General features: G+C 40.8%; 1 protein-coding gene across 1 annotated transcript in view; it reads left to right on the top strand.

Annotated features, from left to right (window-relative positions):
* ARHGAP15 (Rho GTPase activating protein 15) overlaps positions 1–9,396 on the top strand; it is a 222,241-nt gene extending 212,845 nt beyond the window's left edge. Inside the window, exon 9 of the mRNA XM_075831029.1 lies at positions 6,897–9,396. Coding sequence (XP_075687144.1) covers positions 6,897–7,068 — 172 coding nt within the window. The 3' untranslated portion in view covers positions 7,069–9,396. The remainder of the gene's footprint in view (positions 1–6,896) is intronic.
* Positions 9,397–19,747: the final 10,351 nt, after the last annotated feature.

Here is a 19,747-nt window from a genome sequence, read left to right on the forward strand (position 1 = left end):
GTGCTTAAATCAAAATGATATCAAGCATTCGGCTTACAATGATTTGCAGAGCCGTCCGATACGTCTCTTCTCTCCGGCTGCCGTGAATTATTTTATTTTATGCGTTGAGTGACATTTCACATTGACATTGTACGTGAACTTAATGTATGTTTTATTCCAAAAGAAAGAATCCATGAGAATGACACAACACATAAATATAATGCGGTCAAATGTATTAGAACTTGTACAGTTCGATTTGATGCTGGAAGTGGCATTGCTGTAAATTAATGGGACATCATAAAACATAAGTCACGAGGCAACCTGCCCGTGTGGGACTGGGAGATCTTGGGCCCACCAGAGAATATGATTAAAGGGCCAACCTTCCAGTTATATACAACCAATACAAGCCCAATATTGCAGTAAATGTCAACATTTTTATTGTACACAAAGGTCAGGTCAATACTAATTATGGGATATTTATGGAAAACCCCAAAAAAGAGTAATAAACCCCATAATCACTTTGTGGACAGCTTCAGATGAGGTTCCCTGCTGCTGGACCTTGGGTCCCATTATCATGTCAGAATCTAAGCACAAGGGCGTTTGTACCATAGAGGTGACCCATGTGGCTGTTATGGGGCCCCAAGTAGGCTACATCGATTATTTTTATGGGTGATGATAGTCTGTGCAGTTATCCCCTCTCCACCATCCCTATAATGTTAGCAAACAAAAGTGTGGGGAATTAACCTAAGGCCTCATTCACATGACCGTAGCCATGTGCACGGGCGTAATTTTCGGGTCGGCCGGCCACGGAGTGTCAACCGCGAGCCGCCCGCATATTGCGGGCCGTGCACATGGCCGCGACCATTATTTTCAATGAGCCCGGACCACGGCCGTAATAAGGCTTGCCCGTTCTTTCTGCTCTCCGGGCTCCGGTGCCATGTACGGACCGTGGAAACCACGGTCGTGTGCATGGCCCCATAGGAATGAATGTGGCCGCAATTCTCCCGTGGATTTTCGGGGGAATTGCGGCCGCAACAGCACGTTCGTGTGCATGGGGCCTAAGATTCATGGAAAGTAGATGGGGACAAGCAAGCACCAAGTCCTCATGGCCAAATAGTTAGGGGTTTGGTAGCATTAACCTGCGCCTATAGGGGGGCTATTTTTTATCTTTGCTATGGGGTATCCTCACCTCTATCTACGCACTTGCTCTGGTGGGTTAGTGTTTTATGGGCGATGACATCATGAGACTTTTCAAAAATATTTAAAGGGTAACTAAACTTTCAAAAAGCTTCTGACATGTCAGTGACATGTCAGAAGTTTTAATCTTGGGGGTCTGAGCACTGAGACATCCACCGATCGCTAAAATGAAGCGATAGAAGCGCTCGGGTGAGCTCTGAGTTGCTCAGTTTCTGATCAGCTTTACCCGGAAAGCTGAGCAATTGCTCAGATTTCCGAGAAAAGACAACCAGAAAAAAAACGTCTTAGCGATCATCCGAGCGCTTCTGCTCCTTCGTTCTAATTATCGGTAGGGGTTGCAGAGCTCGGACCTCCACCAATCAAAACTTCTGACATGTCACTATGACGTGTCAGAAGTTTTTTGAAAATGCAGTTACCCTTTAAGACACTGAGCAACAATGGCTACCTTACATTTGCATGCAGAGGAACACAGCACAATATTTATTAGGCTCTGTTCACACTAGTGTTGCAGCTTCTGTTTATAACGGCTAGGACAGCTATTACGGATCTTTTTTCAAACGGATACTCGCGTTATACACCAATAGACCTCATTGGGGTCAATAAGGCCCGCCCGGGTTTCCATCGTCCTCTGTGGTATTTTCTACAGCAAGAACAACGTTGTAGACTTCACTTGTCTCTCCATCAAAAATACTGGAAAGTTTCATGCTGCCCCGAATAATAGTGTGAACAGAGCCTTACTGTTTGTTTGTTTGTTTGTTTGTTTGTTTGTTTTTCTTTTAAATTAGAAAAGTCTCAAAATTGGTAATTAAACGGCCGGGATTCGGGCTTTCTCAATCACAGCCGCTCTTGTGGGTGATCACATCTTCTGACACGTACATCGGAAAGGGAGAAGGTGTTGATTTTGTGGGAATGGGTTAATATTATCTCTGCTCATTCTCCTTTTTTTAATCTAGCTTTGTGAGTTTCCATATCATCCTGCAGTTCTGTGCAGGACTATCTGAATTTCTGGACTATCCAATACCGGATTAAAATAATTTACTGATAAATTAAATCCTTGGGGTTTAGAATAAGTCAATTTTTGCAGCCATCAAACAACAGCTGAATAGAAATTGGCTTGCGCTGCGTGTTTTCTCGTTACATAACAACATTTATTGGAAACCTGGTATAAACCACCGCTCCAGCTCTACCTCCTCTGTGTACAATAGCGACGCCTGTCCTGTTATTGTTTTCATGCTTTAGAAAATTTGGCTTCTCGAAAAGACATCCGAATACGTTGAACATATAGATCACTCTGCGATCAACAACATGTCCCTTATCAGACAATCCTGGCCACATGCGATACCACACATACTATTAGGGCTGGTCCACACGTAACAGATTTTCTGCGTATTTTCCTTCCGGAATTGCGGACGGAAAATATGAAGCGGAATACAGTAGCAGCAAAGTGGGTGATTTAACGAATGTCATCCGCACGCTGCGGAAAAAATCAGAGCAGAAATTCACAAGCGGACCGTAATTATAGTTTCGCAGCATGTCAATTATTGCTAAAGAAAGGAAAGTGCACTGATTTCCTGCGTTTTTCTGATTTACTGCGAAATTTGCTGCGGAAACGCTGCAGAATTTCTTACAGGGTGTGGACATGACATCACAGAAAGAAGAAATATCACTATCACACGGCTCTTGAAAAAAACACACCAAAAATCTGCACTAATTTCCGCAGTAAAACAAATCATAAAATGGTGCATATTTTCCGCAGCGGATTGTCTGCTAGTTGATGCGTAAATGCTGTGGAAATTACGCGTGGACAAGCCCTTATACCTATAGACCTAGAGGTCAAGTTACAGTCAACCGCTTAGCGATAGAAGCCTCAGAATAATATTGTCGCCATCTACAATTTGTGTTTTCATATAGTTTCATGCTTTTTTCAAAAACATCAGCACCTCGGCTGGGTTGACAAATCAGCGTAAGGGGACAGATATGGACGGTGCCGCATGAGGAATCCTGGATAGATACGATTATTCCTGTTTAAAGATATCCTGCCAATACGAAAAACCAAAAGTGACTCACCAAGGAAAACACAAGAAGATAGCAGAAAGTTCCTATGACAAACATTTTTGGATATGACATAAATGACGGAACTGTGGGAATCCAACTGCCGGTTCGACCACCAATCTTCGGGAATTGGGGTGTCTAGTCGTCAGTTTCTGGTGGCGAGGTGGTCACTCATGTGTGCTCGCTTTCTATTATCATACCTCAGAAAAGCCCCTTTTAAGCATATTTGACCCCTTTGCAGCCTAGTTCATGAGACAGTCCCATGAAAACAGGACTGTTGGCATAAATGGGACATACGGAGTGCCATTCATGTTTGTCATAGAAATATTCCTTTAAGTCCTTCCTGCCTTAACACATACATGTATGCCATTGTGATCGCGAGGGCACAGCAGTTATAAGCCCCACTTCTCCTGTAATGGCCAAGATCAGCAAAAGCCCAGCCCCTTGATTGATATGATCAATACTAACCATGGCATAATCAAAGAGGTGAGATCCCTGTGATCACATCACATCACAAGCTTTCTGGTGACACGATCAGAGGCATTTCCATATATATAGTCAGTCAACTATGGGGTCCTTGAAAGTTACTCCTACAAGGAAGTAGCAATGTCCACATCACAGCCCATGTCACGTTGGGTATGTGGACCCACTGGGCCGTACCGCCTTGATGGTATGGCAGCTGGCCAACAGGACACAGGTCACAGTCTATAGTTCGTATAGTGTACCTGTGGTAGCTCAGACAGTAGTAAGACAGGCTCGGCTGGGACTAGGCAGCAGGCAGGACAGGTGTGGTATACAGCACAGCACGACTACAGCTCAGCACGGCACTAGACCAGGATAGCACGGGATACAGGTTACAGGTAGCAGGAACGGGAAACACTGGGAACTGGAAAACACTTAGGAGACTATTTGCTTAGACAGACTAGGGTAACGACAACAAGGCTCAGGCAAGACAGGAAGGGGCTAGGCCCCTCTTATAGTCCAGGGCTCATGGGCTAATGTTGTACTAATTGCCGGTGCGCACACTGGCCCTTTAAGAGCAGGCACGAGCGTGCGCGTGCACCCTACGGGACCCGGCCGGGAGAAGCGGAAGTGAAAGCTGGCATTTCCTAAGCAGGAGATGGGGACCAGCACTCACAGTTCCATGGCTGCGGGCGTCAGGAGGTGAGTGAGCCTGATGGCCCGCGGCCATGGGCATGACAGCCCACATACAACCTAGTAGTTAAAATTGCAAACGTTTCTCTTTTTGTCTTTTTATTCATTTCAATAAAGGTCACAGTTTAGGAGAAAACAGCTATAAAATATGGAAAGATATGTTATTTCATTAATAAAATAAGTAAACATAATATTAATTAATAACATTTGTTTAGTTTATGTTTTATACTTGTAAGATTTAATGGAAACACCCATTATTATAATTCTACTCTTCAATTTCTAGATCTATATTACATCCTGTATCTTTTGATGTGTAATATAATCTTGACTTAAAAGATTATTTATGACCTATTTTTTGGGAGTGGAATTATTTATGACTCTCTTTCTTATTAAATTTAATTTCTAATTAAGTGAAAGTAGTCTCATTACTAAGAACTGTACCATATGTATATATGATTCTACCAATAATTTCATGAATGGGATTCTGCCAGGATGTGTGTACAGTTCCTTATGTCCTTACAGCCTGTCCTAAGGGCCAATTTCAGTCAAATACTCCTACCTGGTCAGATACATATATTTGTCGAAAGGGGGAAAAACTAGGGCAGGTTCAGAAAATATATTTAAATTAGTTGGTACGGCCAGTAGTCGAATGGGCTTAAAACATGGCAACTATTTTTGTAAGGTAGTAATGTTTTCTGGGGAAGTTGTCACTTCCCTTCCACCGCTCGTGCAGCGTCAAATATTTAAAACTACCATACATTCAATTTGTACAGCAAACTATAGGTACTAGGTACATTTTCTCAGAATGGGCATTGGTTTTATTAAAACATATATAAGACATGTACTGGAGAAAACCTTATTTCAAAATCTCTTTACCAAGCAGTTTAGGAATGATTATTGAAAAAACATTATAAATAAATATATAGACCGAGAGAGAAAACAGGACAGACAGGTAGATAGATGATAGATAGATAGATAGATAGATAGATAGATAGATAGATAGATAGATAGATAGATAGATAGATAGATAGATAGATAGATAGATAGATAGATAGATAGATAGATAGATAGATAGATAGATAGATAGATAGATATGATTGATGGATAGATAGATAGATAGATAGATAGATAGATAGATAGATAGATAGATAGATAGATAGATAGATAGATAGATAGATAGATAGATAGATAGATAGATAGATATGAGATAGATAGATAGATATGAGATAGATAGACAGATATGAGATAGATAGATAGATAGATAGATAGATAGATAGATAGATAGATAGATAGATAGATAGATAGATAGATAGATAGATAGATAGATAGATAGATAGATAGATAGATAGATAGATATGAGATAGATAGATAGATAGATAGATAGATAGATAGATAGATAGATAGATAGATAGATAGATAGATAGATAGATAGATAGATAGATAGATAGATAGATGATAGATGATAGATAGATAGATAGATAGATAGATAGATAGATAGATAGATAGATAGATAGATAGATAGATAGATAGATAGATAGATAGATAGATAGATAGATAGATAGATAGATAGATGATAGATAGATAGATAGATAGATAGATAGATAGATAGATAGATAGATAGATAGATAGATAGATAGATATGAGATAGATAGATAGATAGATAGATAGATAGATAGATAGATAGATAGATAGATAGATAGATAGATAGATAGATAGATAGATGATAGATAGATAGATAGATAGATAGATAGATAGATAGATAGATAGATAGATAGATAGATAGATAGATAGATAGATAGATAGATAGATAGATATGAGATAGATAGATATGAGATAGATAGATATGAGATAGATAGATAGATAGATAGATAGATAGATAGATAGATAGATAGATAGATAGATAGATAGATAGATAGATAGATAGATAGATAGATAGATAGATTGATAGATAGATAGATAGATAGATGATAGATAGACAGGCAGATAACTTTACCTCATAAAATGTCTCTCAACATTGAAATTAATTTTATCTCTTTTATTTAAGAAAACAATGTTCTGCCAGCTTCCGCACAAGAAAAACTTCAGCTTTGGCTAAAATTAACTATGCAGCCAGTAATGTGGCCTAGAATGGAATAATTATTAGTTACTTTTATATCCCACAAAACAATGTTTTATTTCAGGATAGTAATAAGAATCTTCTGATTGTGGTTATTTTGATTAAGCCGTTCAAGAAAATACCAAAAGCAAGTGATTTCATCTTTTTTATGTCAAACGGGAAAATGATTAGAAATAAGATTTTCACGGCCAACATATCTAAGCGGTCTGTATTTAATTCTCCGCTTCAAAAAGATGTAACAAAACAATGCGCTTAGGAAATAGAGCCGACAATTACTTGTTATTTAGGTAACAAATTTTTATTCCCACAGGGGCCTAAATTTGTCAACGTGCAGAATTAATCCAGTATGAAGTGGAAGAATGTAAGCTAATATCATATCCTATTGTTATTTTACCAGGATTGTGGTCAATGCCTCTACGAACCTTATGTCAACACACAGCTTGGGAATTGTTTTTGGACCGACCCTTCTGAGACCGGAGAATGAACCGGGGAACATGGCCGTCTGCATGGTTTATCCAAATCAAATTGTGGAGCGGATGATATTGGAATTTGATGCCATTTTCTGCTAATTGTTACCAAAAAGAACTGAATGCAAGTTCATAATATTTTAGTCAACATTTTTAGCACAAAAAGTACAGACTGCATGTAAGTCAACACCCAAATCTATTCCGAGGCGTTGCTTGACGCCCCAATTCAAAATCTATAACCGTGTCCCCACCTACCATGTTCTATTAATAGTACTGGTCCCCCCATATAGTATAGAGGGACAATTTGAGTGCCCTCAGGTTGCAGGACATGGGCAGGTGTGACCTCTGCACTTCCTATAGTCCGGCTCCAGAATCAATTTAATAGGCCCTAGAGATAAGGACCCCACTCTATTCTCTGGAGGGCCGTTGGTGCCCTTTGAAATCCAGGGTGGCCAATCTGAACTGGTTTGGTTCAATGCTTCAATTTTGATACAAAACAACACTTTAGGGGATAAAATCAATTATGTTCACTCCCCTTGGTTATAGTAGCTGATTTTCAAGGGCCGAACAGCAAGACCCTCATCTTTTCGACAATCAGCTAGTCTCTTGGGGATTCGCGTTTAGTACAGACCAGACAACCGGTTTATGTTATGTACACTCTTAGTTAACTATGTTTCTACCTTATATTCTAATTTAGCATTTTTGTCCTAATACATAATTTACTCCATAGCTTCCTCCATTTATTTAAAGAGGCTCTGTCACCACATTATATGTGCCCTATTTCCTACATAATGTGATTGGCGCTGTAATGTAGATAACAGTGGTTTATATTTTGAAAAACGATCATTTTTTAGCAAGTTATGAACAATTTTAGATTTATGCTAATTAGTTTCATAATAGACAACTGGGTGTGTTTTTACTTTTTACTAACTGGGCGTTGTACGTATGACGCTGACCAATCAGTGACCAATCAGCGTCATACACTTCTCATTGTTCCAGCCCATTGTTACAGTGTGATTGTGCAGTGAAAGTAGCTGGGCTGGAACAATGAGAAGTGTATAGTATTGCAGCTCAGCTCCATTCAAGTAAATAAGTGAAAGGAATGGTAATGCCCTTCCCAATCATGGCTAAAAACCATCTCTCAGACAGTTTAGTCACTCCCATATATCCCTGCAACAATGAGCATCACTTTAGAGAGATTCTTTAAATTATTTATTTTTTTCGTTTTGGAAGTTGAGTTTTCTATTAAAGTGAATGTATATCTTTTATCATCATGTTGTTTTTATATATCTTTATATTGGTCGGAGCTTTGTTTTTCTGATAGAGAACTCTAAATCCGCTGCATAGACATAGAGTTAAACATTAAATTTATGATTGTCTGCAGCCACCACTAGAGGGAGATTAAGAGTTTATTGCATACTGTTTGTTTTTTGGGCTTTTTATTATTATGTTGTATTTATACAATGTATAAGCATTATGCAGTAAGCTCATAAGCTCACCCAAGTGGTGAATGCAGGCAACCAGAATAAAACTGTCTATGGAGTGAATTTGGAGCTATGTATCAGAAAAACAGAGTACCTACCATTATAAAGGTCTATTAAAGGGTTTGTCGCTCAATTAGATATAATATTCATTGTCTAAATCATGAAAACGGAACAATATTTGCCATTTATATGCTGTTAAAAAAAAAGTGATCCAGTGAGGAGTTATGACATTTGCGTACATAGTATGGCGCCACCTGGTGCTGAAAGTGTATAGCAATGAGTACATCCCCACAGGCATGTCTCTGCATAGTGATCCTCTGTTCAATTCACAGCACCTAATGAAAATAGTTTTTTGCCCTGCTTGTCAGGGAAGTAGCAGAACCTCTGCTGTAGAATTCCAGAAGACTGATTCTGCTCAAGCCCCCCCCCCCCCTCCTTCCTCCAGCAGATAAGCAGCAGCCCCAAGGGGGACACAGGGAAGCAAAAAATTATGGAAAAAGTTTTGTTTTTTTAATACTAGAAAAACTACAAATTACATTAAAACAGCTATTATTTCAGGACTATCGCCATAAAAATGATTAATGGGAAAACCCCTTTAAGAAATTAATTCCACAGAATTGGACCTATTTAGATTCCAAATACTAAATGTTGTGCAAGGGCAAGAATAAACATTTTTGTTTCTGTATAGAGATATGAGTTTTAGAGGTTTCTGCAGTGTTTTATACAATACATAAGATTTTTTTTATGGAATTGTTAAAGTCTACGCATGCCGTATGTCATATATGTTATGAAGGTATCCAGGAAATGATTAATGTATGAAATGTATAATACACGACCTATGAATTCTTTTGTGGATTTCACAGCGTTATCTTCTATGACCTTCAATATGTACGTCATGTGTTCCATATTGTACTTGAACATCTTGCAACATTATTATATTATGCAGTCATACCTTATAGCAGTTTTATTGCTTTTTGTGTTGTTTCAGTTATCAATAAAAAAAATATATTTTTAATACAGTCTTACTTTTTAAAAATAAAAAAAATTATATATTGATAATTAAAGGCTATGTACACCTTTAAAAAATATTATTTTTGAAAAATAAAAATGTCTATCAGTGTAATTGGTGAAACTTTCTAATTACTTTTTATAAAAAAATATTTTTACTTTTTCAGATACAGTGGCTTTGTCTCCTGTATACAGAACAGCTGTATCGTGCATGAGACCTGAATCCGTCAGGTCAGTGGGACTGACGGGTTCAGCAACATAGGGTCCACCTGTTATCGATCAGATCAAAGTTATGAACTTAGATGTGATTGATAGCAGTTCAATCCTGCGTGTCAGAGACATGCAGGACCCGCCGTCGCTGAACCCATCAGTCCCGATGACATAATGGATTTAGGTCTCAGCACTAGATACAGCTGCTCTGTATACAGGATACAAAGCAGCTGTATCTCAAAAAGTAAAAATTATTTTTAATAAAAAGTGATTACAAAGTCGCACCAATCACACTGATAGACATTTTTATTTAAAAAAAAAAAAAGTTTTCAAAGGTTTACATAGCCTTTAAGCCATTGATTTGGGATATGTTCACATCTTTGTGGTGGAAACCATGAAGCAGTACTGGATCCAACGCCTGTCAGACCGCAGGCTTTGTCATGGTGTCCATCAGATACTGCGATTAAGCTTTCAATCAGAACCACCAAAAGAGACATGAAAAAATGATTGGATGTGATATATTCTGTACATAATCTCTAGTGGAAGGACTATAACTGGCAGGTGTGTTGTGATAGAACAGGTATGTATTCCTTGAGGTGTATCTGCCTGCCTACTTCTGTTTGTTTGGGTCCTTTCATGCGCTCCAGAGAGCCCCTTCATTATTAACAGAATTTATTGCGGCTTTGCTGCAATCATGGTTGGGTCTTTCTCACAGAGAGCGTACTAGGAAATAGGTAGTAGAATAACCTCACATATAAAAATGAAGTTAAGACGCCATTTTTTGTTTTTTTATTGAAGTCTATAGGGAAACCGAGGCAAAAAATGCAACGCTACAGAGGCATAACTGCAACCAATATGACATGCTGTGGTTTTAATATTGCAGAATGCCCCAAAACCAGTGGTTTTAAAATTTGACCCGTGCTGCAAAAACACGGCGAAGCCTTAGGCCTCATGCACACGAACGTGTTTTTGCGTCCGAAAATCACCCGCAAATCTGCGGGTGAATTGCGGACCCATTCATTGATATGCCACCATGCATACGAACATGGTTTTCACGGTTCCTTCTAGGACTGCAAATATGAGCCGCAGAAACTCAGGACATGTCTTATTACGGCTTGCAAATTCGCTACTTGCCCATAAAGTCAATGGGCCCGTGGAAACTGAGGATACACCTCCGTGTGCTATCTGTAATTTGCGGATTTGCAAAAGTGTTGATAAGCGCCGATAGGACGTTTTCCATGCACTTTTTTATATGATCTGCATGTTGCGGGTGAGACACAGATGCACTACAGATGACATTTCATCCGCAAAATACAGACCACGGTCCTGGAATTTGCGGACCAGAAAAACACTATGGTCATGTGCATGAGAGGTCTAAGCATGTTCAAGTACCCTTAGTGAATGAATAAAAAATATATATAATTAAGGGGTAGGTAGGATCTTGTAAGTACATCTGTGCCCCACTAGTCCATCCCTTTATCTCTATCTAGAAATTTAAGAAGTTGCACCTGTGAAGTCCCTAACAAGTCCCTGGAAGATGCTTACACTAACCCTAACCCTAGTCTTCCTACAGCACATCTCTTCTACTGGGACAGGTAAAGATATAGCAGGACTGACGTTGTGTACTATGATAATATATACCGTTCAGCCATAACATATAAACCACACGCCTAATATTGTGCAGGTCCGCTAGTGCAGTTAAAATAGTTGAGGTAAGGTTTCCACAAGACCTCTGAAGCAGGGGCGTAGCTAGAGGCTCATGGGCCCCGATGCAAAAATTCTTACTGGGCCCCCCCCCCCCCGCAAACTTCTCATGGCCGACGGTCCGCTTTCAGCTGCATCGCTGGGTCTCCTAAGTGACCCAACAATGCAGCACTAGCAGCCGGGGGCGTCACTAAGGCTGGGTTCACACACACTATTTACGGACGTAATTCGGGCGTTTTAGCATTGAATTACGTCCGAAAATGCGGCTCAAAAGCGTCGGCAAACATCTGCCCATTCATTTGAATGGGTCTTACGATGTTCTGTGCCGACGGTCATTTTTTTTTTTACGCGTCGCTGTCAAAGGGCGGCGCGTAAAAAAGTGCCTGTCACTTCTTCAGACGTAAATGGAGCCGTTTTCCATGGACTCCATGGAAAACCAGCTTCAGTTACTTCCGTAATGGACGCAGCAAAAGACGCCTGCACATGCCATTACGGCTGAAATTACGGTGCTGTTTTCTACTGAAAACAGCACAGTAATTTCAGCCGTAACGGACGCTGCCGTGTGAACATACCCTCAGGGATTAAAATGTCCGGGAAATAGCCCCAATACATATGTGTCCGCTCCAAAAAAAAGTGTGTATATGAGACAGCATAGCATATCTATAGCACTACGACCCTATAAACTATGGATAGGATTAGATACAGTGGCTGAGCAGACAGTATCACACATGATAGGATTAGATACAGTGGCTCAGAAGGCAGTATCACACATGATAGGATTAGATACACAGCTCAACAGACAGTATCACACATGATAGGATTAGATACAGTGGCCCAGCAGACAGTATCACACATGATAGGATTAGATACAGTGGCTCAGCAGACAGTACCACACATGATAGGATTAGATACAGTGGCTCAGCAGACAGTATCACACATGATATGATTAGATACAGTGGCTCAGCAGACAGTACCACACATGATAGGATTAGATACAGTGGCTCAGCAGACAGTACCACACATGATAGGATTAGATACAGTGGCTCAGCAGACAGTATCACACATGATAGGATTAGATACACAGCTCAACAGACAGTATCACACATGATAGGATTAGATACAGTGTCCCAGCAGACAGTATCACACATGATAGGATTAGATACAGTGGCTCAGCAGACAGTACCACACATGATAGGATTAGATACAGTGGCTCAGCAGACAGTATCACACATGATAGGATTAGATACAGTGGCTCAGCAGACAGTACCACACATGATAGGATTAGATACAGTGGCTCAGCAGACAGTATCACACATGATAGGATTAGATACAGTGGCTCAGCAGACAGTATCACACATGATCGGATTAGATATAGGGCCCAGCAGACAGTATCATACATGATTGGATTAGATACACAGCTCAGCAGACTGTATCACACATGATAGGATTAGATACAGGGCCCAGCTCGCTGACATTGCGGCTCCAGCGCTGGACCCAGGATAGGTAAGAATAATAATTTTGCTTCTTTATGTGTTACTGATTATTTTTGTGTTTGTGTTTTTTTTACAGGTTCGGTTGTTGGACTTCGGATACGAGGACTTCAATGACGGCGTTTTTTTTATTCTCAATAAAATGGTTAATGAGGGTTGTGTTTTTTTATTTCAATAAAATATTTTTTCTATGTGCTTGTATCTTTTTAAACTTTATTATCACCGCCTTAGTAATGGCCGCTGGCTGATTGACAACCTCCATTACTAAGGCGAGGCTTAATGTTAGCCGGTGCAGAGGCTACACTAACCCCCATTATTACCCCGGTACCCACCGCCACCAGGGATACTGGGAAGAGCCGGGTACAAACCAGTACCCGACCATCTGTAGTGACGGGCAGGCACCGGGGTGGCCGCAGGTTGGTAGTATTAGGCTGGGGAAGGCCAAAAACAGTGGCCCTTCCCACCCTTGTAATGCTGCCTGCTGCTGCTCTGTTGTATCTGGCTGGTTATGAAAATTGGGGGGGGACCCGACATCGTTCTTTCCAATTATTTTTTATTTTTATTTTTTTTAAATGACGTGGGGTCCCCCCCATTTTCATAACCAGCCAGATACAATAAAGCAGCAGCAGGCAGCATTACCAGGATGGGAAGGGCCACTGTTTTTGGCCTTTCCCCTCCTGATAATACGAGCCTGCGGCCACCCCAGTGGCCGACCATCACTACAGATGGTCAGGTACTGGATTGTACCCGGCTCTTCCCAGCACCCCTGGTGGCGGTGGGTACCGGGGTAATAAAGGGGGTTAGTGTTAGACTCTGCACCTGCTAACACTAAGCCCCGCCTTAGCTATGGATGCTGTCAATCAGCCGGCGGCCATTACTAAGGCGGTAGTAATATAGTTTAAAAAAAAAACACAAAGACATAGAAAAAATATTTTATTGAAATAAAAAAAAAACACACACAGCCCTCATTAACCATTTTATTAATAAAAAAAAAGCTGTCATCGAAGTAGTCCTGGAATCTGCCGTAGTCCAACGACCGAACCTGTAAGAAAACACACAAAAAATGATTAGTAACACATGTGTTAGGGTATGTGCACACACACTAATTACGTCCGTAATTGACGGACGTATTTCGGCCGCAAGTCCCGGACCGAACACAGTGCAGGGAGCCGGGCTCCTAGCATCATACTTATGTACGACGCTAGGAGTCCCTGCCTCGCTGCCGGACAACTGTCCCGTACTGAAAACATGTTTACAGTATGGGACAGTTGTCCTGCAGCGAGCCAGGGACTCCTAGCATCGTACATAACTATAATGCTAGGAGCCCGGCTCCCTGCACTGTGTTCGGTCCGGTACTTGCGGCCGAAATACGTCCGTCAATTACGGACGTAATTAGTGTCTGTGCACATACCCTAAGGCTTAGATACAGTGCCCATGTGTGATACTGTCTGTGGGACCCTGTATCTAAGCCTACCACAAGGTAGGCTTAGATACAGGGTCCAGCAGACAGTAATCTTATACAGTATAAGATTACTGTGTGCTGGGGCCCTGTATCTAAACCTACAGTGTGGTAGGCTTAGATACAGGGCCCAGCAGACAGGATCACGCATGGGCCATGTATCTAAGCCTACCATGTGATTGGCTTAGATACAGGGCCCAGCAGACAGGATCACACAATCTGTGATCCTGTCTCATGGGCCCCCTAAGCCTGATACATCGTAGGCTTAGGGGTTGTGCAATCCCTAAACATTGATGGCCTATCCACAGGATAGGCCATCAATAGCTGATGTGTCGCCCGGGACCCGCAAATCAGCTGTTTTGAAGGGGTCGCAGCACTCGTACGAGAGCTGCTTCCCCTTCATTTCACTACTCGCTCACACTGTGAATCGCCGACACCGATTCACAGTGTGACCGGAATGAAGTGACAGGAATGAAGGGGAGCAGCTCTCGTACGAGTGCTGCGGCCCCTTCAAAACAGCTGGTTGGCGGGTCCCGGGAGTCGGACCCCGCCAGTCAGGGTAACCTTACCTTCCTCTTCGGCCGCGGCGGGAGTTCTGTAGTCTCGATGCTGTGCGCGGCGGCATAGCGCTGTGACGTCATGCGCTGCGCACAGCGCTTGACTTCAGGACCTCCGCTGCGATCCGGAACCAGGAAGGTAAGTAAAGTATGTTACTATAGTAACAGGGGCCCGCGGCCCGAGTTACTTTAGTAACTTTTTATTGATGTGGTGCGGGGGGGCCGTGGGCCCCCCTGGCTTCGGGGCCCGGTCGCAATTGCGACCGCTGCGACCCCTATAGCTACGCCAGTGCTCTGAAGGTTCCTGTGGTATTTGGCACCAAGACATTAGCAGCAGATCATTTAAGTCCTATAAGTTGTGAGGTGCGGCCTCCATGCATTAGACTTGTTTTTCCAGCACATCCCACAGATGCTGAATCGGATTGAGATCTGGGCAATTTGGAGGCCAAGTCAAGACCTTGACTGTTTTATCATGTTCCTCAAACCATTCCTGAATATTTTTTGCAGTGTGACAGGGCGCAATATCCTGCTGAAAAAGGCCACTTCCTTTAGGGAATACTATTGCCATGTAGGGGTGTTGTTGGTAATGCCACGACCCAAGGTTCCCCAGCAGAACATTGCTCAGAACATCACACTGCCTCCGCCGACTTGTCTTCTTATCAAAGTTAATCCTGATCCCATCTCTTCCCTCGGTAAGTGACGCACACACAGACACACCCGGCCGTCCACAAGATGTAAAAGAAAACATGATTATCAGACCACCTTCCTACATTGCTCCATGGTTCAGTTCTGACACTCACGTGCCCATTTTAGGCGCTATTGGTGGTGGACAGGGGTCAGAATGGGCTCTTTGACTCTGCAGCTAGGCAGCCCGAAATGCCGCAAGCTGTGATTCTCTGGGTATTCTGACATATTTCTATCATAGCCAGGGGTAATTTTTAGCAATTTGTGCTACAGTAGCTCTTCAGTAAGATCGGACCAGACAGGCTAGCCTTCGCTAGCCACGTGCAGTAATGAACCTTGGTTGCCCATGACCCTGTCACCGGTTGTCCTTCCTTAGACCACTTTTTGTAGGTGCTAACCACTGTATACCGGGAACACCCCAGATGACCTGCCGTTTTGTAGATGCTCTGAGCCAGTCGTCTAGACATCACAATTTGGCCCTTGTCATAGTAGCTCAGATTCATATTTTTGCCCATTTTTCCTGCTTCCAACACATGAGCATCAAGAACTGACTGTACACTTACTACCTAACATATCCCACCTCTTGTCAGGTGTCATTGTAACCAGATCATCAATGTGATTCACTTCACCTGTAAGGGGCTTAATATTATGAAAAAACGGTGTATATATTTAATTCAATTACAATTCCCTTGGAGGACAACCCCCATAGATAACTGGTTATATGTTTTATTTTGGTTTAGTTTTTTATTCTACTTTATATAGTGACAAAGCGTTGCCCAGTTAGTAGGTAAAAATGAGTTCAGAGCTCATTGCAACTTCAGAGACACAACTTGAAGCTCCTGGGCCCAATGTAAAATCTGTAACTGGACCCCCACCTAACATGTCATTTTTTGGTGTTTTCTTAAATGGTGAAGCGGCCTTTGCCCCCCTCAGGCCCCAGGGCACATGTGCGGCTGCTACCTCTGCACTCTTTATAGCTCTTCCACTGTGCACCTTCATAAGCAAACAAATATTATGAAAAATATTTTTTCTCTCTAATTGTGTCATTATTAAGTCTAATTATGTGTGTCTAATTCTTGTCATTGAGTTTTAATAAGAGAAGTTTAATTAAGGATCTCATGCTAGAAACATTAAGCTGCATCTTTCATTGAACGGGTTAATTAAACTTCATTTAATTTCAAATTATATTTTATTTCCAGATCATGAGATATTTATAAGGAAATATAAAATTCAGAATTTCCAAGATTTTTTTTTCTAATTTGAACGAGGAACTGTACCCTTCACTTCCACTTAGTGAAAGGGACAGTGTTGCAAAACCTTGCATGGGTATTGCAACGAGAGTCCATCAATTGTAAAAAACCGGATAACCCCTTTAATATAAGAATTGTATAGCTGTAGCAGCACTCACTCACAGCAATAGAGGCCCGTATAACTAACACACTGACACTGATAGACTCCTATCTGTCTCGAAAATCTATCTCTCTATCAAATTATTGCAAATCTAACTATCTATTATCTTCTTTTTACAATGAAACACACTCACTGACACTAATCCACTGTCTATCTGTATTCTGTGTTTTACTGTCTCTCACTCTCTATCTGACATCCTCTCTCTCCTATCTGTATTCCCACAAAGTAGCAGCATTTCCTGGTTGGGCTGCTTATAGTTGCTATGACTAATATGATTGTAATCAGTAACTTACACCCTATACCCCTCATGATTGGCTTTGCTAGAGGGCGGACTGCCTGCAAGGTATTATGGGGAAGCCTGCTGGGCCGCTCCCCTAGGTCATGTGATCCTTCTTATCTGTCTTCCTCTGATTTTTAAAATGGTGACTGCCATTTTAATCAATTTATGTAGAATGAATTCCAAAAATTTTGGATTCTCTAAAACCCGAAACTTTTATGAAATTCGTAACTAATTTGATTTGTGTCTAATCAATTCGCTCATTTCTACCTATCATAAATAGATAAGACCATACGGTTGTGTCTTCCAACAATTTATTTTTGGATTCTGTCAAATATTTTATATGATTTTCTTTCTACCATTGCTTTGAAGATGTTGTTGAAAATCCCCCCTCTGTGAGTCTTAAGAAAACTTGTTCCGTCTTCCCGATAATAAATATCTGACTGCCAGAAAGTCCAGGTGAGACCTAACACTAAGAGTGAAAATTATGTATTTGAAATGCAAAAGAATACAGGCTTAACATTTCCCAGCTATCAGTTCTAAGGTCACAGTCAGCACAACTGGAAACTTCAAAATGACTTCAAAAACAGCAAACGCTAACTAGATTTCACACTAGATTTCATTTTACTTGGCATTACAGAAAGAATGCAGGTATTAAATTGACTGTTTCCTGCATACAATAAGGTTAATTAGCGGCATGGGATGGAAATTGGTGTTGACATAACTCTTTTGGACAGGTATCAAAAATAATCCCTGGTTACTTGCGAAGAAAAAAAAAAAAAACACTCTCATTTCCCAAAAATATCTTCAAAAGAGCAAACTCTTAAGACGTTCTCCAGGTGCTCTAGATGTCGAAGCTTAAAGCTACAGCCTCATGTGAATTCCTATTATTTCCATTATATCGCTCCCTCGGCCGCACTTAAATTAGCAGAGTACTTGAACGGAAGACGGGGATGTGAATCTAAAGGGTTTTCTTTACAAAGTATCAGAAGCAGCAGGGATGACTATAAGCAAGTCTATTTTGTGCATTCAATGAACCTTTAAGCTCCTTACCAATAAGGTTAATAAGGGTCTTTGCAATTTACCAATCACTGTGATGAATCGACTGTCATCTAGGTATAAAACAGGGACTAAACTGATTCCCTACATTTCCCTCAAACTGATAAGTGTAAGTCGTTTTGTCCCACTATCGCATTAAACTCCCTTCATTTATGAGTCATTTTGAGATCTGTATTCCTACCTGCCCCGGTTAAGCAGATTAATGGCTTTTTGTATCTTTTCATCCAATAGAGTCTTAATTTAAGAACGGCTTAGATGTATTTAAAATGTATTTCTAAAAAAACTTCAATCTTCTCCTTATCCTCCAGATTCATTCTGTTGTCCGGGGCTGTACGTTTGATATGAAAATTCAAAACTTCTCCGTATTATGGCAAAAAAAAATAAAAAATAAAAAAAAATTAAACGCTATATTGAAAAAGGTGACAAGAGGGGGGAAGTAATTAGTGACTTTCGCTGAGTTCAGTGAAAAAGTTAAAATGAAGTAACACATTACTTTTTATGTTAAGATTTCACAAGACAAATCTTGCCTGTGTTTTAATTGCATGTGACCCTGGCTGTCCCACTCTGAAATGAAGTGCCGTAAAATTAAAGATGACAGACGCTCAAAACAAGTCTTCTGATCTTGATTAAACTACAAAGACCCCACTTTCCTTCTCTGCTGCAATTCAGATATGATGGTCTGTTTTATTTGGGGAATTGCTTCATTAATGTTTCTTTGACTCGACATGTTTATCATAAAATATACTGGATATAGTGTGATCGCGTACGGCTAAATGCAGAATAAAGACGAGTTCTAAACACAGAGTCTTAATCGCCCCGGGACCAAATCTTTTTAACTTTTATTTAATGTATAACTTTATTTGATGATGGTATTGGCGTAGAACACACAGCTGTTTGCAACAATTATAATACATTTGGAAAAATAAAACACTGATGGGTTTAACGTAAAGCTGATTTTTTTTATGGGGAAACATTTATTAGGGTGAGACAAGATTGCTGTAGCGTTTTGACCAATTCAACAGATAGTTGGTGAATCTATGGTGACATGATTATTTCCGACCAATGAAACATTTTTATGTGTCCAATAATGAAAGGACAAATACCCCAGTAGTGAATACTAGGTAGTCTGGTTGTGGCAAAAAATATTTGGGTCCCTTGGTGATAAGCTTATTACAGGGTCTCTTGCTGCTGGATTCCCCAGTGATGAGCTGTAATCTGTGGGGGAATCTGGCAACAAGTGTTAAATTTCCCTGCAGTGCCCCCACAGGGAAAATAAAGCATTACATGGTACCAATTGTAATCAATGGACTCCTTATGTGATACACAGACATACTGGGTCTCCCACAGCAAGAGATGCTCTTTGTAGACACTCCCAGTTCTGGCTACTAAATGGGGACCCATTTTTTGATTTTACTGCTCTCAATAGTAATAAACCAAAC

The sequence above is a fragment of the Rhinoderma darwinii genome, chromosome 6 (assembly GCF_050947455.1).
Source record: "Rhinoderma darwinii isolate aRhiDar2 chromosome 6, aRhiDar2.hap1, whole genome shotgun sequence".
In the NCBI taxonomy this organism is placed as follows: Eukaryota; Metazoa; Chordata; class Amphibia; order Anura; family Rhinodermatidae; genus Rhinoderma; species Rhinoderma darwinii.